This window comes from Sesamum indicum, linkage group LG1, assembly GCF_026168435.1.
Source record: "Sesamum indicum cultivar Baizhima isolate 11 linkage group LG1, ASM2616843v1, whole genome shotgun sequence".
NCBI classification, from domain to species: domain Eukaryota; kingdom Viridiplantae; phylum Streptophyta; class Magnoliopsida; order Lamiales; family Pedaliaceae; genus Sesamum; species Sesamum indicum.
This window is the reverse complement of record NC_142657.1, coordinates 978,441-1,004,790: the sequence shown is the minus strand read 5'-3', so window position 1 is coordinate 1,004,790 and position 26,350 is coordinate 978,441. Positions and strand designations below refer to the sequence as shown.

Sequence of the window (26,350 nt, the reverse complement as noted above, 5' to 3'; positions counted from 1 at the left end):
TCGGAAACTACAAGTGTCGTCCATGCATCACCAAGCAAACATTAACTTCATCAAGAACATTGCCCCACATTAGAGTCAAGAAACCTTTCAGAGCCATTACTCAAACCAATTCAAGTTCTTCAACAGACTAGAGTTGAATTGAGCATCCCATCTCTCATCATCAAGTTATCTGAAACAGAACGCAACAGATGATTGAAGGACTACAATCTCCTAAAGAAACTCAAAATTTCAACTTTATCACGGCATTAGGCACATTGAGAAAACAGAGAAATATAAAGAATCAAGCAGAAAAAAGCATTGAGAAAACAGTCAAGCGCATATGTAAATAATGCACACAAAACACTGGTGCCTATGCTGTTCTTGATCCGGGAGCAGCAGGATTCAACTAATGAAACCTGAAGATTTATTCACAGTTCCACTAAAATGCCCAAAACAATCCATCTTCATCCAACCATAACATTAAACCAAAGCAGTCCCTTCCAATCAGTGAATTAGTCCCTCAAATTTTATGCAATATGTGAAGAGTTCTATTCAATAGAACAAATACCCTTGCCCACACATTAGCATGTGTTGCCCCAATCATAAAACCCAAACACATCCATCAATCAATCAATCACAAAATTTTACACATACACATCCAAGAACAACTGAAATCTTCACCAACCACAAATTTATTATTAATAAACACAAAGTATATGCAAATTCCATAAGTCAATACAAATCCACATACACACAACACACAACAACAGAACCGCACATAACGGAACACTTGTGACTGCTCCCACAAACTGATCGATTTGATTGAATCATCAATCAATCTATAAGCAGTCACTTAGGGTATCTTATCTTCTTCAACTCTCTAATCACTAGTTACAGTGCCGACGATCGGGTACTTAGCCTGGAACTTCTTTTCCCAGTCGTCAAGGACGCCGATCTCTTTCTCGGTGAGGCCATCAAGGTTAGGAACGACGTCGCTCTCCTCCTTGCTCATCTTGGCTAGGGCGCGGCTAGCATCCTTGCCTGCGAAGACGCAATAAGATCCGCCGGGGCCGTAGAAGGACTTGCCGGAGGTGACGTCGTAGATACGGCCTCTGATGGCTACGTAAATGGGCTTTGAGGGATCTGTGCCGTCGTGGGCTTTCAGCTGCTGGGGAGTGAGCTCCATTGCTACTCTTGGAACTGGATTCGAGAGAAATTGAGTGCAAATGTCGGAGAAGAGATTGAAAATTGGATATTTCTTTTGAGCCGCTCGTGGACCATAAATTCTTTTTTATTATTATTATTATTTAACTTTATTACAGATAATAATGCGAATTGACAATCAAATCATTGTTCGAATTTATTTAAATTATTATTAACAAATTTAAAATATTGTGTTTAGCTTTAATTTGATTTTTAATTTAATCGAGTTTAAATCAATTATAAATGTATCAAATTTGAGTAATTAGATATTTTTAAATATATTTTATTATTTTTTAATTTGAAAATGCTTATCTAATTCATATTAATTAATTACCCTAATACCTACACTTAATAAATAATATCGATTTTGAGAAGCTTATAACCACCAAATCTCGAATAGTGTTTTTGGTCTTTAATGTAAGATTTATGAATTGTTTTATATTTTTATTATACTAATGTTTCATAATTTATATTTTTTAATATTTCTAAAGATTGAAAATAAATTAAATAAATCCCAAAATTCTTATGTAAATTATAAAAACCTCAAAGTTCTTAGGTAAATATAATTTTTTGTAGATAGTGATTAGTCATCAATATGAGTGTATTTGTCTAAATTTATTTAAAATATCTTATAACCTCATATATATTATAAAATATGAGTATTAATGGTTAGGACTTGATTTTGCCCTACTCAAGCCCGTAAAATGTTTGATCTTATATTATAAATAAATTCGTGAAGTTTTTTGAAAATATATAAAATTCTAGTCATGACAAATTATAATTAATTTAAAAAAATTATTAAACTTTTAAAAATAAACCAACAACTTCTATTTTTCTAGTAAGAGCTAATAAACTCCTAAGACCTTGTAAGCTCTTTGTCTAAAAACTAATCAAACACAATGTCTTATAAGCTTTCAAACATATTATAAAAAGCTTATAAACTCATCCAAACATCCTCTGTTCCCAAACACATAGTTTGATATTGAAATTTTTTCTACTTAACAATTAGTAATTTTATGTTTTAAAAAAGATCCCATAACAATGATTTCTTGCTACTTTCCTAAACCATAAAAGAGAAAGAAAATCTTACAATGAAGAACAGTACAAATACAAGCAAGCTTACAATGATATATGTGAGCTCAGGGGCAAATCAGCTCCACTCTAACAAATTCATGCTACTCAAAGAAGTTGGCAAATTATTCATAATAATGTTACATGTAGATTTTGGGACGTCAGACTCAAACATATAGACTTGCATGTCCTACCCTCATAAACCAAAAGCTTCTTCTGTTTTGGGGCATATGGAATTCAAGAAAGCAGATTAGAAGAGAAAAAAAATAGCAGCAAGAACAAACAGCAAATACTATGGTTTCTAGTCTTGAATAACAGCAGCGGCGTTTGGATTTCAAAACCCTCATTCCGTTCAATCCACTGAATTTGTCAAGGTTTCCTTGGACTGGAGGCAAATCTAGTGAAGTGGAATGCCTCCACCAGAGTACTCGACCTCCTATACATGGAAAAAGTGCGTAAGTACATGGAGCAATAAGAAAGAGGATATTCAAAAACGAAGAAAGTAGGGAATTCAAATGTCGTGCAGTTTCAATGATACATGTTGCATCATTTCAAGAAAAGCCTGATATTTGACCTAACACTTATGAACTTGATTCTTGTTTCAATTTTTTTATGGCATATGAAAGAACAGAAATTGAATTTATCAACATCAAATTGATTCGTTTTACGAGACTGCATCTTTGTACACACTACACGAATAGGTGAAATGTTGGGACCATGATGTTTAGTGTGATATCAAACCTGTGGTGGAGGCAAGGATGAAACCCAGTCTGATACATGAGTTGGAAGCAGGCCCAGAGTATTAAGCTGTCAACAATAAATAGTAAATGGTGAGACTTTACAAATGCTTCATGATCCTACGTGAGGAATTACAACTATGCCCAGAGACGTCAAAGACCAACCTTCCAGATGCCGAGTCCTAAGCCTACCAAATTAAGGGCGATGAAGACTAATTTAGGTGCTAGGAGATCCACTTTGTTGTCCTTGTAAGGCTCGAAAACTGCAAATCAGAGTTATGGTTTTTAGTAAAATAAAAACTCTTGAAATAATGTGGAAACTTCCTACATACTAACATAACTCCAGAATTCGGGCAAAACATTTACTAAATTCAAGGAAATGGGACCTAAATAAAATCTGTTCTGACATAGCACCTGAAAAAACAAGCAGACAGCGCAACAAGATCCAATGAGCTAACTATGAGTTGACAAGCATATATCTTGGAAGCAGCCAAGACGTGGTGACACATACATAAGAAACACACTTGACCAACCAAAAAAATGTATCAGGACAAGCAGACAAATCATACACATGCCATGTCACATCCCTGCCAAAACATGACTTAAGCAATACTATTTCCAGCGCGTACATATAAATCGTAATTGAATATGATGCATAACCTGAAGAGTAAAAAACTGTACTTCCACATTGTAGTGTTGTAAGATGAGCTACATTTCAAGTCCAATTAAGAACCAAAAGAGCTAAAAATAATGGCTGGTATAGATCAATTAAAGAAAGGCTCCGCAACTGGCAATAGGAAATTGAGTAATTAATTTCATCAAACTAAAATGAAAATAGCCAATCACAAAGAACATGGGTCAAAGTGATTCTCACCTTTCCCAACCCCTCGAAGTGCATTAACGGGCTGCAGAAGAGCTGAAAACGTTATACCGATACTAAATAGATGAACCGTGCTTCCAGCCATCCACATCATGAAGGCCATCATGAACAAGTTCTTAAAAGGTGCTTGTGCAACTTCCCAAGCTTTCTGTTCATACCAATTAATTATCCCATTACCATGGACATAACACCATACAAGATTCAATAATTAAGTACGAACAGAAGAGGCGGGCCAAAAATAAAACTATCCATCACCCAAGAAATAAGCAGGACTGAATGAGGAGAGAAAGATATGATGCTACATTCATATGACACAGCAGATAAGCTGAAATTGCTCCACCAACCACCAGAACAATCCGCGAAAGTAAGAATACCCCATTAAATAACCGAACTACAGTAGACGAATTAGCTATCAACAAAACACAACAGACAAAGACAGGTCATCCTTTCTCTTCCAAAATTCCCCAAGAAAACCACTGAAAGAATTCCTAGTATTTGAACTTCATAAAATTACAGTACTTGGGAAATGACATTCCTTCAGAATCTAAACTGGAGATCTTATTTTTTGGGAAAAAATCTATCGACGAAAGCATGAGTTATTAATTACCTTCCTTGCATCAGTGAGAAAGTTAAAACACAGAAAAAGAAACTGAATGTTAGAGAATCAATTAAGCGAAGCCCAGATTAACAATGATTCAATTATTGTATGTGATTAATATATAGATTAGAACGCATCATACACCCTCCTCAGAGTATAATCAGATTCGTCAGAACCTATCCATAATCTAGAACGCATCACACATCCTCCCAAACACAATCAAATCAAATAATTGCTTTAAATAAAATTTTACCTGGGCTTTCCAATTCGCTTCAGCGTCCTTCTTCTGTTTACTCAGAGCTGAATCATCCTGCCACTCACAAAAGCAACTCAAATCCGAAAAAAAAAAGAAAAAGGAAAAAGAACCCATCAATAAAATCCCCTGACGCTCACACATACCTGTTCTTGAGACGCGCGAGTGAATCCCGGCGGATCAGGAATATCCCGCGACGAATGCGACGTTGAATTATCCGTGAACTCGACTGCCCATCGGCGGCCCGAGCCCATCACTGCTTTGCCCTTGTCCATATCTTCTTCTAGAAATAAATAAAAATCCAGAAAATTTCACACAATCAGGGGTGTTCTTGCGTGTTTCTGTGCTGTGGATTTTGAAGTTAATGCCGGCTGCGGTACAAGAGATCTTTTGGATTCTGAATCGAAGTCTCCTTATATTCCCTTTCGCAACCTTTCAAAACTCAAATCCATTTTTCCAAATCTTACCAAATTTACCTATCCGAACATCCAATTATTTTTATTTATTTTTCTAGATTTTAATTTCATATTTCTTTCTTTAATATATATATAATTTCAGAAATTCCTCTTTCAGGAAAAGGGGGAAAAAAGGAAAAATCACTTTGACAAACAACCAAACAGTCGGAGTGTTTGGCATTATTTTTTTCAATCAAAATTATATTTTTTATCACGTAGTTTTAGGTCATTAATATTTATTGGGCTTGTAATTTATTTTATTTATATATTTAATTTTTTTTATGAATTTAATCTCAAACATCTCATATTAGTTTTTTTTTGACAAATTTAATTATGTGTTGATAATTTCGTTCCCTTCATATTTCAATAAATCTAATATTATTTCTTGTCCTTTAAATATGAGTCGTTAAAATCAAAATTTTAAATACAGGACTAAAATTGCCAAAAAAATGACCAAATGTCAGATGTTCACAACAAATTCGTTATAAAAAGAACTAAACGTGTAAATAGAGTAAGTTACAAGACTAAAAGTACTAATAAGTTAAAGTTATAGAACAAAAAATATAATATACTTTTTCTTAAAAAATTTGTTATCATTTTTTCAGAGAGCGAAATCTTATTTCATAAACGCTTCATGTTTGTCTTTAAACTGATTTTATTAACAAAAATCGATGTTGTGAAAAAGGTTCAATCGATAAATTCTTTTCTTATCGGCTCCCGTCCTACCAAAACTAAAATTATCCCTTCCGGCAAAACACTCAAGTTTCGTAAATCTTGAAAATTTAAGTTTATCTTTTTAATTGATCTATCATTCATATAATGTATTAAAGAAAAGTTTTATGTCCGAATCATTGAATTATTCCTGAGAATAGATCAAAATCTTATGCATTGAACTACAACTCTCATCCAGCCTAATCTATTCATTGTAGCCCAATCCACTTGGAAGGGCCCAAAAGGGCCAGATTGCGAGCAGGCCCGCGACGGTCAGGTCAGCGTCAGACTTGTTTATCTTCTCTTCTTCCCCGTAAACGCGACGGAAGTTTCAGCAGAACAGTTTGCGCCACAATAATTTGTCATAATTACTACACAAACTACGAAATTCCCGCAAAAAATATAGTTGTAACGAGCCAAAAGTCTATAGAAATATCTCTTCTTGTTCTTATTACATCGTGTTCCATTGAAAAATCAGGAACCCTTCTTCTCTGTGGAGTTCGTTGAGTCTGGAAAAGATTTAAGGAAAGAAACTAGGATATGTCGAGTAGTTGTTGTTTTTGTCGTAGACCTGTTAACTTAAATCCGGTGAAATTTGTGATATCGCCGAAAAGGATGGAATTGATGAGGCCGAAGAGGGCTGGTGTAAGGGCTTCGACGGTGGAGTCTCATGGGAGCTCGAATTTCGTCCACCGCATGGAGCGTGCGTGGTTGATTTCTCAGGTACATTTTTCTATGCTAATTATTCGATGAGTTTCAGGTTTAGTGTTGGAGAGATTGTAGTGGTTTTAGTAAGGATTGAGTTTGTGGTTAATTTCTTTCGTTTTGATTAAAGGAAATGAAAATTGAAGGGGTTTCTTCGAATTGCGCAATGGGGGTGTTGGAGAAGTTCATTCTTCATCCTAGTTCTTGGTGGCTAATAATGGGGATTTTTTGATTGTCGAGTATTTCATATCCATATTGTGATGATTTGGTAAGGGATTTGTGGTTAACTATTAGTTTTGGTAGTTGAATATGAATTTTGGAGTTTTGCTGTTGAGTCACATCCTATGGATGTGGAATTACCATAGTTCATTTGCCTTGAATGGTTTTGTATCATGATTGATAGGGCCTTGACATGTGGATTTGCTCGCTTCATTTGCTTTATGTGGTTTTCGGTTGTCTTTGTTTAAACATTTGATTGTTGCTTGTTTGGTGCTGTGTTGCTACGATTCCCAAGTTTCTCATTTATGGTGTTGTCTTTGGTTTCTAGTGCAGTGAAGAGGGTATATGCATTTGTTTAAGTAAAGACTATATGAAATCATCGGAGTTATGATAAGGTTGAGGCAAGATTTTGAATCGTTGAATATTAGGAATTTGTTTGAATCCATGCTCAGTTGTGAATCCAAATGTTCTAACAGAGAATGACATTGGTGTAAAGAACATGATAATCATGCAGAATACGGGGAAAGGAAATCCTTGACCTAGGATATGAATATATAGCAAAGTCCACTGGTTTTGCATAGACATGTTATTGAATTAGGAGGAGTTTCTTAGCTTTATTGCTTAGATTTGCATCTTTTTGTTTCTCGGCTTCATGGAGATCTATTGTTAGCCAGCTGAACTAAAAACTGTTAAACATCTTTCCTGAAGCTTTTAGATGATACCTCATATGGTGTTTCTCCAAGAAATTCAGTAATAGATTTGGATGTGTTGGCGTATTCATCTGAATATATAGTTAAACTGTGTTTCTCCAAAGACACTGCAGCATTCTTGACTAAGCCACATGTTTGCAGGAGCATCTTTTGTTTACAACTTTCAGCTCTTATGGAAACTCTTGATGCATCATACTTTGCCCATAATATATAAAAGGAAAAATTACAGTGAGTTTTGTTCTGATTACAATCAGACCTGGTCAGACTTAAAAAAATTACATCTAGCACCCCTGAGGTCGATGTAATTCCGAAATTCAAGGAGGTCTGTGGGTCACTATGATTATTCCCATCTAGTACCTCTCAGGGGTCACTATGATTATTCCCATATAAACTGTGGGCATGACTGTGTGGAAGACTGCTTTCTTCGTTTGACATCAATTATTTCCGTACAAATGCAGCAACCAAGTCCTGTTGCTTGTTCGTCATGCGACTCAAAGGGGCACGTTGAATGCAAATGGTGCACCGGAACTGGTTTCTTCATTCTTGGTGATAACATGTTGTGCCAAGTCCCTTCCAGAAACACTACTTGTGTTATTTGTGCAGGAAAGGTAAACTACCATTGAGGATATTGATAGACCTTTACGGCATACATTATTTTGACTTGTGATCATTATACTAGCAACCCTTGAAGTTTAGGCATCATATTATACAAGAACACCATGATTTTGAAAACACCGATGCCCCTGTCATGTTCTGTATTACAAATTCCTCCTTGACAATCAGAGGGCTGGAGGGAATCTGTAATGTAAAACATGCATGTAAGGATATTAGTGTGGCTTTTTACATTTGATTTGTTTCTTTATAATATGCCTCAACCTTAGGGGCGTCTCCGAAAATTATACATTTGGTGATATTATTATGAAACCTACTGTCTCAATATCAAGTTGTAGCGTGTCATATAAGCTTCTCTGGACTCTTTTAGGGTTCTGCATGCTGTTCAGACTGCAAGGGAACCGGTTATCGTGCAAAGTGGCTGGGAGAGCCTCCCGTTCCCAAGTAGGAGCATCAAAGTTCTGATTACGCAACTTAACAGGCCTATCCAAGTTGCTCTTTTGAAGCTGAATTCCATGTTCTCAATTTTGGAATCGGTTTTTGATCGTCACAAAAGTGGTCGTGCTAGCAATATACACGCCTTATATGTATACAGGCAGTATAACCATTATTTGCGTTTTGCCTGTTATTACTGTAAAGGAACTACAGTTTCGTAATTTCTTTCATTAATTTGGAACAAAATACTTAATTGTTTTCAAGCAGGAGCAGAGAGTGACCACAGATTCCATGAGAGGCTGTAAAAATGCAGTTATTTCCATTTCTTTCCCCCCCCCCCCCGGGGGGGGGGGGGGGAATTCGAACTCATCACCGATCTTTGATTTAAGTTTCTTGGTATCGACTGACCTTGTAACACTGGACTCTGTGGTGTTAGGTCATTGTTTGACTATGGGGTTTCTTATGTTGTATCTAAATTAATACCCACTTTATGTTGGTCGGATTATTCATATTAGTATTTAACATAAATATGGAGTTGGTTTGGTTCAAACGACAGAAAAAAGAAAATCAAAGAGGAGGGAAAGTGAAAAGATAATAGTTTTTCTTCAAATTGTTTGTTATGGAAGAGGAGGGGAATTGAAAAGATAATAGTTTTTTTTCAAATTGTTTAGTATGATTGGAAGATGAATAAATATCAAATATTTTTATTTGTTTGGTATGAGAAAAATAGATTGAAATAAAAGAATTATTTTTTTTATTATTTTATTAAATAATTTTTCTCTTTATAATTAAAAATTAAATTAATTAATATTATACTAATATAATTTTAGTATATGAAAATTTAAAAACTTTATTAGTAAAAATATTTATCAAACAAGAACAAAAATATTTATCGTTGATTTCGGTGCAGTAGCTTTTCAATGATTTGTTATCTTTTCTTTAGCTATTATGTGCGGTGTTATCAGCGGAAAGAAAAAAATAATTGATGAAAATTTAAATGTATACATATATAGACAACAGAATACGTTTTTTTATCTTTTGGTTTTATATTTCACTTTTTCGTTTAATTTTGGATGGCAACAAAATTGGATTCCGACTGAGTTTTATATATAACGAGTTTTACTTTTTCTACGTCTTTTTGTCTAATCAAAATATTAACTATCTTATACATTCTTTTTTACTTTCATTTTTTTTATACTCTGAATTTTCTCCCCAACCAAACATACTCTTAGTGATATCAAAGATCTATTTATATTTTATATATAGCAAAAAGAGCTCTGAACACGATCCGAATAAAAGAACGTACACATATTAATTTATTTAGGAATTTCTCAATATTTTGAGGATATTTTTGTAAGGGGATTAAATACACTTTGCACTCCCAAAATTATGTATTTTGACCCATTCCCTAAAGTATGAAAAGGTAATAAATACACCCCTGACAAAATAATTTGGCATTTATAAAATAAAAATGTCCTTCTTACTTACCTATATACGTTTTTTATGCTACTTTCTAAAATATATTTTATTAAAATATCTCCCCCAAACTATTTTTAGTGATTTAAAATTTTACACATATTTTATATTTAAAATAATATTTATAATTTATAATTTTTTATAAATTTTGGAACAACAAAAATATTTATAAGCTCGATATATGCAAATATATTTTACAAAATAAATAAATTATGTTAAAAATTACATATAAATATATGTCAATACATAATGCATATAATATTATAGAAAAGAGTATGTTATATAACTTATAAATTTTTATTCAATTACATGTCCACATAATAAAAATGTATCACTTAAGAAAATTAGAATATTATATATTTATATTATAGATTTTCATATTTTACAATATATATATTTGGTGTAATATTCTAAATTAAATTTGTATTGATAATTTATGTTTTAAAAAAGATCGATATATATAACAACACAACAAAAATTATGTAATTTTTTACCAGTTGTATAAAAAATATAAACATTGTAAATTTATGGAGTTTATACAGTAACTATACTCAGTATAAAAATTATACATCTGGGGTAGTGTTTATTTTAAATAAAAAAATTTATATTAATTCAAATTATATTTAGGAGAATGATAGTAATAGATATATTTTAGAGGTGTGTAAATAATTAAGTGCATTTTTGTCATAAAAAAATAGTGTATATCATGAGGAGCTATTTTGCTACGTTTTATAATTTAGAGGTATAAATGCAATAATTCATAGTTTAGTGGTGAAAAGTGCATTTAACACTTTTTGTAATTGTAGTAACACGTATAGTTGTTCGGATCCCACAAATTACATGGACACAATTAGATTTAATTATCTAGATATTATTTACTTTTTGCAAATGTTATAAATGTGTCTAATGAATTAAGGTTCAAAATAATCATATTTCTTCGTCGCCTAAAAAATTACAAATACTCTTCCAAACGAAAAATAATTATGTAACCTCTAAACGGTGAAGTAGATATTACTACTTTACTCTTATTGATTTTTTTTTAAAAAAAGTTTGAGGGTTGGTAGAATGAATAATCTTTAGAGAATATTAGTCTAGAAAAATATTTTAAAAAATTCTAAATAGTATTTAAAATTATAATTTATAATTCAAAAATATATTTTGGTTAGTTTACTACAAAAATTGGATGAGAATCTTTCGGAGCGATAACGAAATGGGCTTGTTGTTAGACGAACATTTAAATCGGGGGATATTTGTAATTCTTAAACAACGAAGAAGTATTTGTAATTATGTCAAACCTCCGCAGAGGTAGTTGTAATCTATTTGGAATAATTACATTGTCCTCATATGAGATTTAATATAATTACATGTAAATTTTCTATGATTTAAAAAATTACGTCTCGTACCCTGACATTTTCTCTATTTAATAATTAAATCACTCTGTTAGACAATATTCACTCATATCGGCAAACAAATTGAATGAAAATTTATATTTATCGCAATTGACATATAACTAAGCAATATGAATATTTTTGTTAAGGGAGATTTGTTTAACATGTAATAAATTAATTTAAATAAATATAAATTTTTATTATTATTTTTATTGATATCAACAAATTTAATAAATTTTAACGAGACAATAATCTTAAAAACAAAACAGCCCACCTAATTTTATAAACTAACAATTTATTGAACATGTCTGAAAAGAAAGAGATGAAGCGGGTCGAGGCGTAAAATCGCGAAACTTCTGCACATCTAACCCCAAAAAAAACGCTTCTAGTTCTTTCTCTCGCGCTCGCCTCTTCTCTCACACATACACACACAGTGGTTAGTTGTGGCTATGGCGGATGAAGACGAAGAGAGGGTTGTGGAAGAGCAGCTCCACTTCCAGCTTAACGAACAGAAGGAATCTCTCGCAGCCGTCTTGGATGCCCTCTCCTCCGACCCCTCCAACCCCGAACTTCTTTCTGTACGTCACGTTAAACTATACATGCATATGGTTGTCTCTTCATTGTGAGTTTGTTGATTTAATTTTTTATGGGTATTTTTGATGATTTATTAACGAATTTGACCATCAGACATTTGTGTGGGAGTCTCAATTCTTCAATTTGATTGGGTTGTTTATTAATTTCTAATCTTTGCTAAAGGGGAACTCTAGGTGAAGCCTAAATTATTGCGCTTACTTTGTTTGTGGTGACATTGGTATATTTTGATGCAGCTCAATTCGTGATTTTAATCACTATAACCGTGCAACACCCTGACTTTTGTAAATGTTTCTGATTCTCGGTTCATGTAGAGTAGTGATTAGGATTTTGTGGAAAATTCATTATTGATCTTTGAAGCTTAAGTATTTCCTTTGACATTTTACCATTGCTTACATGGTGATGCAATCCGCTTTTTATAATTATAAAACCTAGAATTTATTGTTCCCCCATACAGTGTATATGTGCAGTATCCAGTCATTTATAAGGTTATTGTTGAGAAGTGACGAGCATCTTTCTAAAAATTTACTTTGGCTGCTTCAGTGTGATATAAATAATATGCGAATAATATTTACTAATTTTATAATAAATACTCGGTTTCTACTGTGAGAAGATAGGAAGCCACCTAAAGCTGAAAACGCATTTTGCTTACATAAATCTAATTTGGCAATGTGAATTAACAAAAAATGTAACTCTTTTTAGTCACGGAATTTTTCTGAGAGGCATGCTGCTTTCTCCAAAAAATAAGACTATTTTACAGTGCTGATTATCATTTTTATGCTTCAATATCTCCTTCAACATGATGTATGTTATGTGCTGTGTAGGTTCATGTCGAGCTTGTTCAGGCCATCAAAGATGCTGAGGAGGGGCTTTTTCAGCTGAAAAGAGCAAGGTTGCTACGAGAGGCTGACTCTGTTCTGCAAGCTTCACTGAGTTCTGATGATGTCAAGGTGGAGCCTCTGGATCCAACAGATGTTGAAGCTAAACTGCTGGTGGATGAAAGTTACTCTGTTGGATCAAAATGTAGATTCCGTCATACTGATGGACGGTGGTATAATGGCCTCATTGTTGGGTTGGAAGGTTCTGAATCTGCAAAGATATCTTTCCTTACTCCAACATCTGAAAGCATGTTGGTGGGTTAATTACTTCTTACTCTTCTTCATTTCATTACTCTTCCTCGTTTCTTTCTGCACCTGCAGTCCATCTTTTAATCGATGCAAGTCTATTCTGCGTTTTTCTCTTTCTATTTCCATCTTGTTGTCATGCTAGATGATCTACAACTGATTCTGGGAGGAGATAAGTTTTATATTTCTTCTTTGGTAATTTTGGGTGAAATATGTGGTATATCTTTGACCAGGGAAAATAGTTCCACTGTAGGTAGGTGATGTAGCAATGTTGGTGAGAAATGTGTATTTCTGTTAATATTCCAGTGTTTGATATCGATCTCTTGAAACTAGTTTGCTATTTGATGATGCAGTTCAAGACTTGTTGAGTTACCAGGACAAGCTAATCTAGTGTGGTTCTTTGGTGAATTCCCAGTCAGCTTCCTAACTGTGTTTAAACTATATATCAACTCTTTCTCTCTCGGTACATGTAGATCTTAAACTGATATCTTAATTGTGGTTGGTCAGATAATTTTGAAATATTGACAATTGAACTTCAAAACTTCTGGGAATATATTGTCCCTATGATAGTTGCGACTGAATCAAGAAACTGATTTTCCAACTATTCTAGTCCCTGTGCTACCTATTAGAATTGCAGCAACTGCAATGGCGCTCCAAATACTTAGTTAGCTATATACCTTTTTTCTGTTTTAGCTATGAACCTCAGAAGCAACTTGTGCATCCCAGTATCCTTATGGCTTGGTGTGTTTAATCTTCCGTCTCTTTGATTTTTACATGTAAGCTGGTTTTAGTAAGATACTCTCACTAATGCTAGACCAACCTAGTGCAGATGTGCAAGTTCTTTCAACAGCAACGTTGTCGGTTTGGTAGTAATTGCCGCTTATCACATGGTATGTTTCCAAGCATAACGATTTTGGAAAATAGACCTTTGAGATGGTTTCTCTAGATCCTCATATTCGTGTCTCTCTTGTTGTATTGATGCATCATGTGAGATAATGGGGCATCTTCTTGGTGTTATCGCAGCTGCTCGGAGAGCAACGAATAAATTTGTCTATTTTGAGACTTTAACCCATCTAAATATTTAGGCTTTCAGAGACACGATAAATGACTTCACCTTTCTCTTCAACCATCTCCATGTGGTCAATCAAATACATTTATGCCCATAGTTGTTTTTCTCATCCCAATGTTCCTGTTTTCAAGGTTTAATTGCCTGCATAGAAATAGTTACATACTAAGTTCTGTCAATTCTCTATTGTTTTCAGGAATTGACATCCCACTATCTTCGTTGAAGAAGTATATTCCTACGACATGGGAGCAATCACTGGTGGGTTCCAGTATCTGGGCCTGCTCGGACTCTAAGTCTGGCATCTGGCGGGAAGCTGAGCTAGAATCATGGGATGAGGAACTCAGAATCTGTGAGGTAGTTTTTCGAGATGATGGAAATTCAGCAAAGCTGGGAACTGAAGCTATTACTTTGTCTGAATATGCCCAGATGAGTGATGAAGAAGAGTCTGACATGAGCTATGAGGAATCTGATTCTAGCGACTATGAAAATGACAGCCCGCAAGGGTTGGGATTTTTAGAAAGCACAACCTTGCAGAGAGGCGTCCAGACAGAAACTGCCATTTTTGCCAAGTGGGAGAACCACACGCGAGGTATTGCTTCCAAGATGATGGCAAATATGGGTTACCGTGAAGGAATGGGTTTGGGTGCATCTGGACAGGGAATGCTGGACCCTATTTCTGTGAGGGTTCTTCCACCAAAGCAATCTCTTGATCATGCTGTCAAAACTCTTGAAAAGGAAGAAAATAAGGAGGCTCGGTTAAAGAAACGTACTAGGGGTGGCAAGAGGAAACGTGATAAGAAGTTAGCAGCAGCAGCTAGGGCTGCTGAAGAGGAAGAGGAATCAAAAGATGTTTTCTCTCTGATTAACACCCAGCTTGCTATGCACGGACAAATCCTAAACAGCAGCTCGACAAAAAAGCAGCAGAGTAAGGCAAATGGGGAGGCAAAGAAAGAGGACAGGCGAGCTCTGCTTGCTTATGAAGACGAGATAAAGAACTTGAAGTTGCAAATGGAAAAACTGGAAGAAATGGCGAACCGGAACAGGAAAGAGAAGGTGGTATACGAGGCTGCTCTTAGGAAGCTCAATGAAACTCGAAAAGCACTGGCTGATGCTGAGGAGGCTCATGCATCCACATCAAATGCAGTTGCTAGAAAAGAGAAAGAGAAGAAATGGCTCAAATTTTGAAGGTGTTAAATGAGGTGAAAGCATATGCTGTATAGTTAGATCAGCAGATAATTGTTTGTTCTGCCCATATTTATTATGAGTCACCCAATACGAATGGCGAGCTTGTTCTCAATATTACCTTCTTTAGAATAGCTAACATGCTTGTTTTGCCTTCTTATTTATCAGGACCAGGACACGAATGAAAATACAACTTGAATTGATTTGTCCCCAGCTGATGATGTTCTTGCTACTATGTTTCTTAAGTTTCTTACAATGGAAATTATTGCTACGGCAGGGTTATCAGTCGAGCAGAGATGCGCTCACCATTGTATTACATGCTGCACCCAGTGCTTTTAATGCCGAATGACTTGAGAATTTTATCACACCCCCTTTTACAGGATATGTGGTATGAAATGAAACAGGTGATGCAATATGCAGCAGATGTGACATGGAGGTGACGGTGCTGGGCCTATCTTTAACAACAGCAAAGCACAGGTGAGCAATGCATAGGCAATGTGGGCTACAAGAAAGGCACAATTCTATTTTAATTTTGTGAATCCAGCGTTTCTTACACCAACAAAGGAATCGGTCCTACACCCTACCAAGATTCCAAACACACTCATCATATACATATGTTATCTGTGTGTGTGTGTAATAAAACTCACTTGTTGATGATTAATATGAGTAATTGTGGGATACCATCCAAGTCCAACTATTAAAAGGGTATTCCACCCTTCAATTATTGAGTAGATAGTACAGCTAATTTGCCCCAAAAGACAATTATGTTGAATAAAATTATAGTATTCACTAAGATTCTTGTGGAAAAAATAGGTTCTAACGAGTTCGACTTCAACTGGACATGCGGCTTTTTGTCTCACATTATGTGAGTGTTAGTCTTATTTTATATGAGAAATAATAATATGAAGGGCGACTCAGCAAGAGCTAATCCCTTCTTTTCCTCTTTTCACTCTTCCTATTGTTCAATTTTTGTTGGTAATAATAAAGAGTGTATTTGACAAATAGACGCAATACTGATGAAACCTATACTCACCGACACAAACTACATTACTAAACTTAAGTTGGTGGAAATGGAAATGGGAAGAAATGTGAGGAATTGCTCCAAGTCTTCCATTAGTCAACCACTACTGTCCTACAATTATGCTGCTTATAAGTGGGTGTGGAATATCAATAATTCTTGTCTACTGAGGTTGAGCTATTAAATTTATATTTAATAGTCTTTATTTACTTTTTATAAAATATTAATATATTGTGTATTGAATTTTGTAATTATAATACGTGGTATAATGTACAAAGGAAAAGAATAAATAAAAAAGGGTGGGTATTTTTCCACTAAGAAGAAAAAGTGGTCCAAATTTATGAAATGGAAATTGGAGGGTACCACTCACCCAATTTCACTTGTGACCAATTAGATAAGGTCTTTCTTTTCCACTCTTTATTTGACTTCTTTCTCATTTTAAGAACCCCCCCAACCTCCCCAAATATATATATATATATATACATAAATAAATAAATAAATGTACATCAAACATCCCTTTATTCTTTACTATGAAAGCTTGATCATGATCATCCAACCCCATCTCATTTTTTGCCTCAAATATGCCATACAAAATGGATATCTCATTTTGTTTGCCTAAATTGTGACATATTTCATTAATTACATCAAAGTATTTCGTTGTTGATAAAGATTGATGTCCTAAAACTCTATTGCCACGAGGGCTTTCTTTTGATATACATTATTCTAATTATATATATTTATATATATTGGTATGTTATATTGACTGTTACTTTAGTATGACATTTTGTATTGTCGAGCATATAAAAAAAATTCATTAATTCTACTTAGAATATTATATATTTTTCATTCCACTTAAATCCCCTAATTATTATCCACTTATCATATAAAAGGAATCAATTATTAGTACAAAATTCCAACAATTAATTACAAGTGTTCTTTATAGCCATAACATTATATAATTGAAGAAAAAAAAAAAAGATAATTAGGACCATACAAAGGATGGGTGCACATAAGTTTTATGAAATTGAGAGTTACTAAAAAATTGGTCCTAATTTTGTCATATTTGATAATAATTGTTAGGTTTGTAGGATGACAAATTGGGCACATGAGATGAGTTTTTGAGTTGGAATATTGATCATATGATAACCTTTCTTGTCTACATGTGGAACTTCACCAACCTCCACCCTTTTTTATTTTTATTTTTATTTTTTGAAATAATACTCTATATGATTTTTTTAAATTATTAAATAATGATTATTTAATAGTTTACTAACAATTACTATTAAAAATAATTATTAGATACGATCTCGTTATCGTTACACATAAATTACAATAAACTCAAATTTTGATGGAATTAATTTCAATTTGAAACTCTTTTTTTCTTTTTTTGAATAAAAATTCAGTGACTTCAACTCCAATCATCATCACGAATAAAAATATATTTCAGAAACCATAAGTGATTAATTATTCAAAGAATTTGAACCTTAAACTCTTATTTCAATTGCTAAATTGTAACACAAATTTCCTCAAATTTCATAAATAAATTAAATAAGTTCCCTCCCAATTTATATTATATATATTAAGACTGAAAATCTTAAAAAAAATTATTTTTGACAGACAAAACGTAGATTAATTAAAACACTCTTACATAAACTTATTTTTTTCATAAATAACCATTTGTTTTAATGAATTAGTACTTATATCAATTGTTTTTTGTTCATATAAATTAAAATTTGATATATTTTATCAATTAATTTGATCAACTATTCATTTTGTATTCTATATAATTAATTAAATATAATATAAGATTTAGATTATACACATACATAGATTGAATGTGGTTCTTTCAGTGACGTATATTTATGGGATAATTATGCTCTCCTCTCCTGATGTTTGAAAAATTACATTTAATACTTTTAAGGTTTGTTTTCGTTTAACAAATAAGTCCCATATCAGTCAAAATTCACTAAATTTGTTGATATTAACAGAAAAACTAAATAAAAATTGATACTTACACTCGATTGACTTATTACTTATTTATTGTAGGTCAAATTATTTTTTTCGAATTAAACTAGTCTTATAACGAAAAAACATACCTCCTCACATGCATTAACGCTAAAGATGTATGAGAATAGTTTAATTATAAAAAAATTTATTTGACATACAACAAGTAAGTAATTAAATCAATTCGAGGTAAGTATAACTTTTTTTCAAATTATTTTATTAATATTAGTAAATTTGGTGAATTTTGATTAACAGAGGAACTTAATTATTAGGCGGAAGCAAACTTAAAAAATACTAGATATAACTTCACAAACCACACGAAATTTATATATAATTACACTAAATTTTAAGGAATGGGAGTGTAATTATCCTATTATTTAATTTCCAATACAAGGCAAAAGAAATAAATTAGGGATAGTGGGGTGACATGGACTTTTGAAAACAACACTATCTCTCTCTCTCTCTCTAGCTATCTCAATGTGTGTGTATATATATGTGGTGAATGGTGATGGTTGGCATGCAAGAAGGAGAAGCCCAGAATCCAGAGAATAAGCAGAAGAAGAAAAGAGAGAGTGGAGTGATTGATCAATGGCGACTACTCTGAAAAATAATAATAGTCGTAAACATAATCATCATCCCTTCTCCCTTATCATCATCAACTTGTGGTTGCTGTCGTCTTCTTCTCTTGTGGGTGCAGATGCTGATGATCAACATCTTCACCCCACCTCCAAACACATTATTCAAACCCATTACCATACTCTTCAAATCAACTCTCTCTTCCCAGCTTCTGTCTGCAGCACTAATACCACTCCATCCACAGGTAATTTTCTTCATCATGCATTTTCTCATTTATTGCAATGCATTTTTTCTTTTATTACATTCATGTATGTGTGTCAATTTTTCAGACAGTCTATGATATATATATATGTATATATGGATGGTGCAGTCACAGTGAGTTAGATTTTAGAAAAGTTATATCACTGATGAGAGTGTTGTTTCAGTACTCTGTTATAGTAATTTTTCATATATATATATATATATATATATTCCTTATAATTAATTAATACATTTTAATTATGAGGTAAAGAAAAGAAAAAGAGGAAGTATTTGGTGGGTTGTAGTTTCTTCTAATTTGGTAAATTGCTGAAATTTATGAAGAGGTGATTTCTTGAGGTCTTATCTGAATGAGATCACAACAGTGTGTGAAGACAACTGTTGTGATATCACACATTTCAAACAAACTCATTTCACATGTCTTTAATTTATTCCTTAGACTTAGATAATTTTAGTGGTGTCCAATATTGCAAGATTTCTTCAACAAGAAGCTTATCTAATTCTTTTATATTATTCCCTTACATCAACTCCTCTCTCTCTTTTCAATTATTTCCCTCAATCATTACCTTCTTTTTTTCTTGAAAAAATAAATTATAATAATATCACATATGAATTAATAATTCTAATCGGTTTCGAACGTCCTACATCGTTTAATACAATTTTTTTTCAAAAAAAATTCATAGTATAAAAGATACGGGTCACTTAAGATCAAAAAATTACAATTTTAATCCTATAAATATGGGGAAGGGACAATTTTGATCTTATACAAATTTATTTTGTTAAATTTATCTTATAATTTTAAAAATTTTCTATATAAAAAATAAAAGTAACTGAAAATGTGCAAATCTTGCGGGACTAGAAATTCCCTTTTTTGGCCAAGATTAAAAGTAAAATGAAACCATTGAATTTGGGAAAGTTTATGATTCATATTCAACAGTATGAGTAATATTTTTAGCTTTTTGGGTGGCAATAATTAATGGTAGCAGCTCTTTTAGAGTATTGGTGTAAGAGACATTCTCAAAGTGCAACACAGCTGTTTTTGACAATGAACTTTTTGCTTTGCTTCATTGCAAGAAGAAACAATAAACAAGTTGATTCTGGGGTGGGGGAGTGTTGTCTTGTAGTGCATGTGGTGTCTTTGAGTGTGTGTTTTCTGTGTGTCTTGTAGTTGAAGGATTTTGAGGTGAAGTGTAAGCCATATTTGAGGATACAGTTTCATGAAATTCAGGGGGAAAAAAAGAAGTAAGAATTACCTATTTCTAAAGAAAGAAATATCTTTCAAACTCATGAGAACATTGGATCTAGGCATGAAAAATTGTAGACATGTGAAGGACAAGACAAGAGTAGAGTCCTTGACACAGTACCAAGGAATCCTTAATCATCATCAACAAGATTCTTGGTATTAATCAAATTTCATTTCATGTCTAAACATCTTTTTCATGCTCATTTATGTTGCCCTAAATGATCAAACATGAATCAGGTTCCAGCAAGAGGCAATCAACCTTGGAAGTTTTCCATCGGCATGGTCCATGTTCTCAACTAGGTCAAGACACGGACGCCACCATCACTACACCATCCGTGAGTGAGGTCCTTTCCCATGATCAATCTAGGGTCGATTCAATCCAAGCTCAAGTCAAATCAGACTCAAGCAAAGTCAAAATCAAGAATACTAACTCGAACCCAAACAAGCTCAAGGACAAAAAAGCCAACCTCCCAGTGCAATCGGGCCGGTCACTTGGCTCGGGAAACTACATCGTGACTGTTGGCCTTGGGACCCCAACAAAAACGCTATCGCTCATATTTGACACAGGCAGTGACCTAACTTGGACTCAGTGCGAACCTTGTGCTAGATCATGCTACCAACAACAAGATCCCATTTTCAACCCTTCTGCCTCGGCGTCATACTCCAATATATCCTGCAACTCACCTCAATGCTCTCAGCTCTCAGGCGCCACAGGCAACAAGCCGGGCTGCTCCTCCACGACGTGCGTCTATGGGATACAATACGGTGATCAGTCCTTCTCAGTAGGGTTCTTTAGCAAGGATAAACTTACCATAACAGCAACTGAGGTGTTCCCAAACTTTCTATTTGGCTGTGGCCAAAACAACCAAGGGCTGTTTGGCAACACAGCAGGGCTACTAGGCCTTGGCAGAAACAGTCTATCAATAATATCCCAAACTGCACCCAAGTATGGCAAATACTTCTCCTACTGCCTCCCATCAACTTCAAGCTCAACAGGGCACTTGACACTAGGCAAAAGTGGAGTTTCAAGAAATGTTAAGTTCACCCCCTTTGCTAGCTCACAGGGGACGTCGTTCTACTTCATCGATATTCTGTCAATAAGCGTGGGCGGACGCCAACTACCAATCAGTCAATCTGTTTTCACAACTGCTGGCAGCATAATCGACTCTGGCACGGTCATAACACGGCTCCCGCCCGCGGCCTACAGCACAATGAGCGCAGAGTTCAGGAAGCAGATGGTGAAGTACAAGACTGCACCAGCCTACTCGATATTGGACACTTGCTATGACTTGAGCGGTTTAACTACTATTACCATTCCGACTATATCTTTCACGTTCGGTGGCAGTGTGAAAGTTGATCTGGCTCCATCAGGAATACTCCTGGCCGTTAGTACATCACGCGTATGCCTCGCTTTTGCAGGAAATAACAATGCCGATGATGTGGCCATCTTCGGGAACACTCAGCAGAAGACATTGGAGGTGGTGTACGATGTTGGCAGAGGGAACCTAGGATTTGGCCCTGCAGGATGTAAGTAAGTAAAATGGTGTGAGAAATTGGTACTCAGAACTGATACATGCATTTCACTTACCTAGTTTATAATGTAAGAATAAGTTAGACTGAAGGGGAAAAGGGATCAGTTAAGAAAATGTGAACTGAAATGGCTAAGAGATTTGCAGGCAAATGTATAGTGATAGCATATACAGGCTTGTGGTTGATGGTCGTAAGTAGGAAACACCACTATGTTCTACAAAGTTTGATGTCATTTCAGGTATATATATATATATATATATATATGAACTTTGCCATTAAATATGCAATTGAGATGCACTGTTAAGATACCACCCCTTGCTCCAAGAATGGAAGCAAAGTCTTATTGCGACTGGTTAAATAGGCACTACACTGTCGTTTGCATTGAGTATGCTAATGATTAATACATAACCCTCAGTTTTAAAAACTGGGGTCTGTGTCTAGCATCCACCTATATGATGTATTGTGGATCTGACATAGCATCTACCGAACCATGTCCATCCAGATTCTCTTGACCTCATCCGGATTGGAAATTCCGTATTTTTATCGTTTTTTCTTTCTGCCGTAGAAAATGATCCCATCCATAGTAAACATTTTGAGGACTGGACTTCCAGTGTCCGGTTTGCAAGAAGAATCTTTAAATTGGTTGAATGAGGACAGAATGAAGAGAATTTTATTGATTTCAAACAGAAGTAACTTGCTATTTTGTACAACATACAGTGCTTTAATCGCCTAAAATTTCTTCATAAATCAATATTATCAATCCCATCATTCATCTGATGAGATGGGTCGTTTCCTCTTGACCATGAAGCATGATTCAGTTATATAATCAAAAAGACCAATCAAATCATGCAAAAGGCCCTTCTTCTCCCCTTTTCTGACTGGGCCAAGCTCAATATTCACTGTACATCGGGGCTAAGCTGATAAAGGTGGCCAAAAAATATGGTCAACCATTATTATTCTTATTATTATTTTTTGGAAATGAGAGCGATGAATCATTTATGTCCGATATCAATATTTAAAAAAAATTATTACAACAATCACAGTTTGATTAATGATATCGAATAAACTAAATATACTCAATACCTACTATTACAGATTTACAGTAGAAATAACACCTACTATGCAGTAGAAACAACATTCCATGCATAATGTGGAGTTCGAGTCCACGACTTCTACGGTCATGGGGCTTTGGTTTCCCCAACTAAGAACTTCATTGGCTGGTCAACCATTATTATTCACATAAACTTAGCCCTTAAAAAATCTAAATTATTGTGTAAACATATATTTAACATGTACTTGACAGTATTATTATCAAATAATGTTTCAACCTGGTAATTAAAACTGATGTCTCATAAATAAGTTCAAGATAATTAGTTGCAACATTATTTCTTTGGTTCAAAAATGTAGGTAAGAGCATACCACCATGGAATCAGTACAAACTTTGGGGTTAAGAAACAATAGGGCCACTTTCTTGATTTCTTCTACCACACAGAAAGCAAAGGATTCCAACCTTCTAATTAAGCTGCCGAGAACTAGGTAAGTGGGAATTGCCTCTTTCTCTTTGTATGTGAGTGCAAAAAGGGCTGCAGCTAACGAGTAGTTTCAGTTCCACTTTAACTCAAAAAATACAGATAGGTGAAATAAACAAAGACATGTACACGGTCCTCAGGATATAGATATGACGCCTGGAAAAACTAAATAAACAAAAAGATCGGTACACATTGAAGGGGGGATTTTCATGTCAGTCTCTTGACCAAAATGTACTTCCTGGACAAGATATTAAAATATACATTTTTTGTAACATCAACAGCTTATGAGAAGGAAAGAGAAAGAGTGATGCATACGATTCCTGGCAACCAATAATATCCCTATACATACAGTTGTGCACAACCCTCAACCACATGCAGCCAATAATATCCCTATCATCTCTCACAACTCACATCCAAATACCAGAAAAGCAGTCACAGCTCAAGAAAGAAGAATCCAACGCAGAAATCTCTCTACCCAACCAACTACAACTACAGCTACAGCTACAAAATAAATAAGAATAATACAATTCTTGACTCCCTTACTTTATTTGGCCACCCATGCACTGAGGATATGCTATAAAGAACTTTACCCACATACCTCTGGTTCTTCCTCTTTCTTCATTACAATTGAATTTGATAATATGAAACTTGAGACTGCATCAAAGAAACCATCAATACGGACCACAATTAACCAACATAACCAAGACTTAGATTAATCCATACTTGGTAAAATACATGTCCTAGGACTTGGTGTTCTAATGTGTGGTTGATCCCAAAAATCACACCCTTTAAAAATATTTACTTCATAAATACATGTCGGTGCATACACATATGGTCTTGTATGATTAACAAGTAAAGGTACAAGGCGCGAGAAAACTTTTCTATAATCAATCATACACATCTTCTCTTTATAATTAACAAGTAAAGGTACAAGACGGCACAAAACTTTTCTATAATCAATCATATCAAAATTCGAGCACATGTTTGCTCCAAAAGAAAGGCAGCAGGTGAAACCGAAAAATTCCATTCTTTCTTTTTGTTTCTTCCAGAAAGAGAAGATAAGGGAGGGGCAATAATAGAAATTACCCACTGTAATATGTCCAAATTAAATTGTATATGAAGAGTCCGTGCCACAGCATGTCAATAGAACTAAAATCCCTCAACCTAATACTGACTTCTTTTTCCAACCATTACTGTAAAGAGATTTGAGCCGTGACATAATGGCAAGTAACAACAAAGCATGCTACAAGCGTTAATTAAATCCACGCCATACAACAATGTCAAGGCAGCCACCAATGATCAATATCAAACATAACTTGAGGAAATGCTAGCTTTTCCGTGTCAACAACTGCTTTTATTTATGAAATACTAACATTGCAATAAGAAATCATTATCATCTTCTAGTTCTTCTAACTTGAAGATATACCTTGGGTTATTGATTCTTCTTCTGCTGGCAATGAATGATCTAGCACGTAGCAGAATACAAAAAATTCACCACCAAAAGTGGAAATCCAAAAAAAAAAAAAAAAGAGGAAAAAAAGAAAGAAAAGTTAATTAATTTAACTTTGATGCCAACAGTAACTATCTACACCCATCACTTTTCCTTGCACAAGGATTCCACCAACTTTTCGCCGTCATCATCAAAATGAAATTTCAGAAACGTACCTCAATTAAAAAACGAAAAAAAAAATCTCTTATGAAATCTCCACTATTCATCATCCTCATTTTCACTTTCACCGCCACTGTTGATCGGTAAAACCTTATTTGACGGAGTGCCGCTATCAACAACCGTGGCAGAACTCAGCTCCATTTGGGAAATTCTCACCGCACCAAACAACTTCTCCGGCAACTCGTCCTCCGTCTGTGCTTCCACCAAAAACCCCATATCTACAATCACAGCCGACGTACACCCTAAAGTCAGCCGCAAAATGGCGTTAGCTATGGCAGAGCTGCTAATATCAACATCAATTTCCAGATAATTGGGTCCCCGATGATAGTGGCAATTCAACGTCTTGCCCAGTAGACACGCGGAATAATTCCCCACCGCCCTTTTTACAATCCAAGGTCCTTTAACGATATTATTCACCAGCTTGAGCCGGCTATTGCGAAACGCATCCGATCCATTGATGAATTGATAGAGCAAAGGATTCGAATTAATCGGCTCGTCTATTTTGCTGGAAAAATAAAACACCGCAGAGTAATGATCGCGGCCGGGGACCTGAAGATTTATCGCGACAAGGAATGTCTTGGCATTTTTCGACCTGCGCAATGCGTTCATGACGCGGTTGTCAGGCCGGGCGAGGACATGATCGAGTTTAGCGTTGGATCGGAGCCAATCAACCCCAGCCGGATTGAGTAACCAATCACCGGAAGGAATTTTGGCCTTTCCTGTCAAGTAATCAGGTCCACGGAGGGAAAATATTTCCCCCGGCGGCGACGCCCAGCCATTGGATCCAGTGTGGAGGTCCACATGTTTCAAGGATCCGCCGTTGATTACTTCTTCTCTCCAGTCCTCAATGGCAATAGCGGCGGCGGAGTGATGGTGCTTTTGCTTGTGTTTTGTGGGACACATTTTTCGTATATGTAGATTTTCTCTCTCTCCCCGACGGCTATATGAACCCCAACCGTCAGGTAACAGACCACTCTGGAGAGAGAGAGAGAGAGAGAGAGAGAGAGAGAGAGAGCGCGCGAGCGGGTGGGGCAGTGGGTTTCTCGGTTAAATGAGGAGAGGCCCGAAAAATTTTATACATTTGCCCCTGGGTTCTTAATAATTACAAAACAACACAATTTCTTTGGA

The 26,350-nt window shown here is 34.8% G+C and overlaps 6 protein-coding genes across 8 annotated transcripts; 3 read left to right on the top strand and 3 right to left on the bottom strand.

Moving 5' to 3' along the window:
• Nucleotides 1-655: 655 nt before the first annotated feature.
• Nucleotides 656-1,245, bottom strand: MAPR2 (membrane-associated progesterone binding protein 2). The gene has a single exon (XM_011082421.3). The coding sequence runs from the start codon at nt 1,163-1,165 to the stop codon at nt 860-862; it is 306 nt and encodes a 101-aa protein (XP_011080723.1). The 5' UTR covers nt 1,166-1,245; the 3' UTR covers nt 656-859.
• A 1,045-nt stretch (nt 1,246-2,290) lies between these two features.
• LOC105163791 (ER membrane protein complex subunit-like protein) lies at nt 2,291-5,216 on the bottom strand. Its single transcript, XM_011082302.3, has 6 exons — nt 4,868-5,216; nt 4,722-4,778; nt 3,865-4,018; nt 3,156-3,253; nt 2,995-3,060; nt 2,291-2,689 (listed from the first exon to the last, which is right to left on the bottom strand). Exons 1-6 carry the CDS (start codon nt 4,994-4,996, stop codon nt 2,651-2,653), a joined length of 543 nt encoding a protein of 180 aa, XP_011080604.1. The 5' UTR covers nt 4,997-5,216; the 3' UTR covers nt 2,291-2,650.
• A 976-nt stretch (nt 5,217-6,192) lies between these two features.
• LOC105163702 (DnaJ/Hsp40 cysteine-rich domain superfamily protein) lies at nt 6,193-8,863 on the top strand. Its single transcript, XM_011082178.3, has 3 exons — nt 6,193-6,610; nt 7,980-8,129; nt 8,504-8,863. Exons 1-3 carry the CDS (start codon nt 6,428-6,430, stop codon nt 8,579-8,581), a joined length of 411 nt encoding a protein of 136 aa, XP_011080480.1. The 5' UTR covers nt 6,193-6,427; the 3' UTR covers nt 8,582-8,863.
• Nucleotides 8,864-11,740: 2,877 nt separating this feature from the next.
• On the top strand, nt 11,741-15,688 carry LOC105163504 (zinc finger (CCCH-type) family protein / D111/G-patch domain-containing protein). Of its 3 annotated transcripts, none has more exons than XM_011082065.3 (5): nt 11,741-12,010; nt 12,848-13,156; nt 13,977-14,037; nt 14,410-14,567; nt 14,640-15,688. In XM_011082065.3, exons 1-5 carry the CDS (start codon nt 11,882-11,884, stop codon nt 15,396-15,398), a joined length of 1,416 nt encoding a protein of 471 aa, XP_011080367.1. In that variant the 5' UTR covers nt 11,741-11,881; the 3' UTR covers nt 15,399-15,688. The 3 variants fall into 3 exon arrangements, with proteins under 3 accessions (XP_011080367.1, XP_011080294.1, XP_011080213.1); XM_011081992.3 differs by having other exon boundaries at nt 14,410-15,412; nt 15,564-15,688; XM_011081911.3 differs by having other exon boundaries at nt 14,410-15,688.
• A 3,227-nt stretch (nt 15,689-18,915) lies between these two features.
• Nucleotides 18,916-22,304, top strand: LOC105163422 (aspartyl protease family protein At5g10770). Its single transcript, XM_011081790.3, has 2 exons — nt 18,916-19,237; nt 20,732-22,304. The coding sequence occupies exons 1-2, from the start codon at nt 19,006-19,008 to the stop codon at nt 22,027-22,029; spliced, it is 1,530 nt and encodes a 509-aa protein (XP_011080092.1). The 5' UTR covers nt 18,916-19,005; the 3' UTR covers nt 22,030-22,304.
• Nucleotides 22,305-25,086: 2,782 nt separating this feature from the next.
• On the bottom strand, nt 25,087-26,319 carry LOC105163332 (protein ENHANCED DISEASE RESISTANCE 2-like). Its single transcript, XM_011081679.3, has one exon. The coding sequence runs from the start codon at nt 26,123-26,125 to the stop codon at nt 25,262-25,264; it is 864 nt and encodes a 287-aa protein (XP_011079981.1). The 5' UTR covers nt 26,126-26,319; the 3' UTR covers nt 25,087-25,261.
• Nucleotides 26,320-26,350: the final 31 nt, after the last annotated feature.

Excerpts from the sequence above, each read along its gene's own strand:
- LOC105163791 (XM_011082302.3), bottom strand. The coding sequence starts at position 4,996 with ATGGACAAGGGCAAAGCAGTGATGGGCTCGGGCCGCCGATGGGCAGTC. Across the intron at positions 3,254-3,864 it reads ACTTCGAGGGGTTGGGAAAG|TTTTCGAGCCTTACAAGGAC; the intron begins GTGAGAATCACT and ends TCTGATTTGCAG. Across the intron at positions 3,061-3,155 it reads TAGGACTCGGCATCTGGAAG|CTTAATACTCTGGGCCTGCT; the intron begins GTTGGTCTTTGA and ends TATTGTTGACAG.
- MAPR2 (XM_011082421.3), bottom strand. The coding sequence starts at position 1,165 with ATGGAGCTCACTCCCCAGCAGCTGAAAGCCCACGACGGCACAGATCCC.
- LOC105163422 (XM_011081790.3), top strand. The coding sequence starts at position 19,006 with ATGGCGACTACTCTGAAAAATAATAATAGTCGTAAACATAATCATCAT. Across the intron at positions 19,238-20,731 it reads TAATACCACTCCATCCACAG|GTTCCAGCAAGAGGCAATCA; the intron begins GTAATTTTCTTC and ends AACATGAATCAG.
- LOC105163702 (XM_011082178.3), top strand. The coding sequence starts at position 6,428 with ATGTCGAGTAGTTGTTGTTTTTGTCGTAGACCTGTTAACTTAAATCCG. Across the intron at positions 6,611-7,979 it reads GTGCGTGGTTGATTTCTCAG|CAACCAAGTCCTGTTGCTTG; the intron begins GTACATTTTTCT and ends GTACAAATGCAG. Across the intron at positions 8,130-8,503 it reads GTGTTATTTGTGCAGGAAAG|GGTTCTGCATGCTGTTCAGA; the intron begins GTAAACTACCAT and ends GGACTCTTTTAG.
- LOC105163504 (XM_011081992.3), top strand. The coding sequence starts at position 11,882 with ATGGCGGATGAAGACGAAGAGAGGGTTGTGGAAGAGCAGCTCCACTTC. Across the intron at positions 12,011-12,847 it reads CCAACCCCGAACTTCTTTCT|GTTCATGTCGAGCTTGTTCA; the intron begins GTACGTCACGTT and ends TGTGCTGTGTAG. Across the intron at positions 13,157-13,976 it reads CAACATCTGAAAGCATGTTG|ATGTGCAAGTTCTTTCAACA; the intron begins GTGGGTTAATTA and ends AACCTAGTGCAG.
- LOC105163332 (XM_011081679.3), bottom strand. The coding sequence starts at position 26,125 with ATGTGTCCCACAAAACACAAGCAAAAGCACCATCACTCCGCCGCCGCT.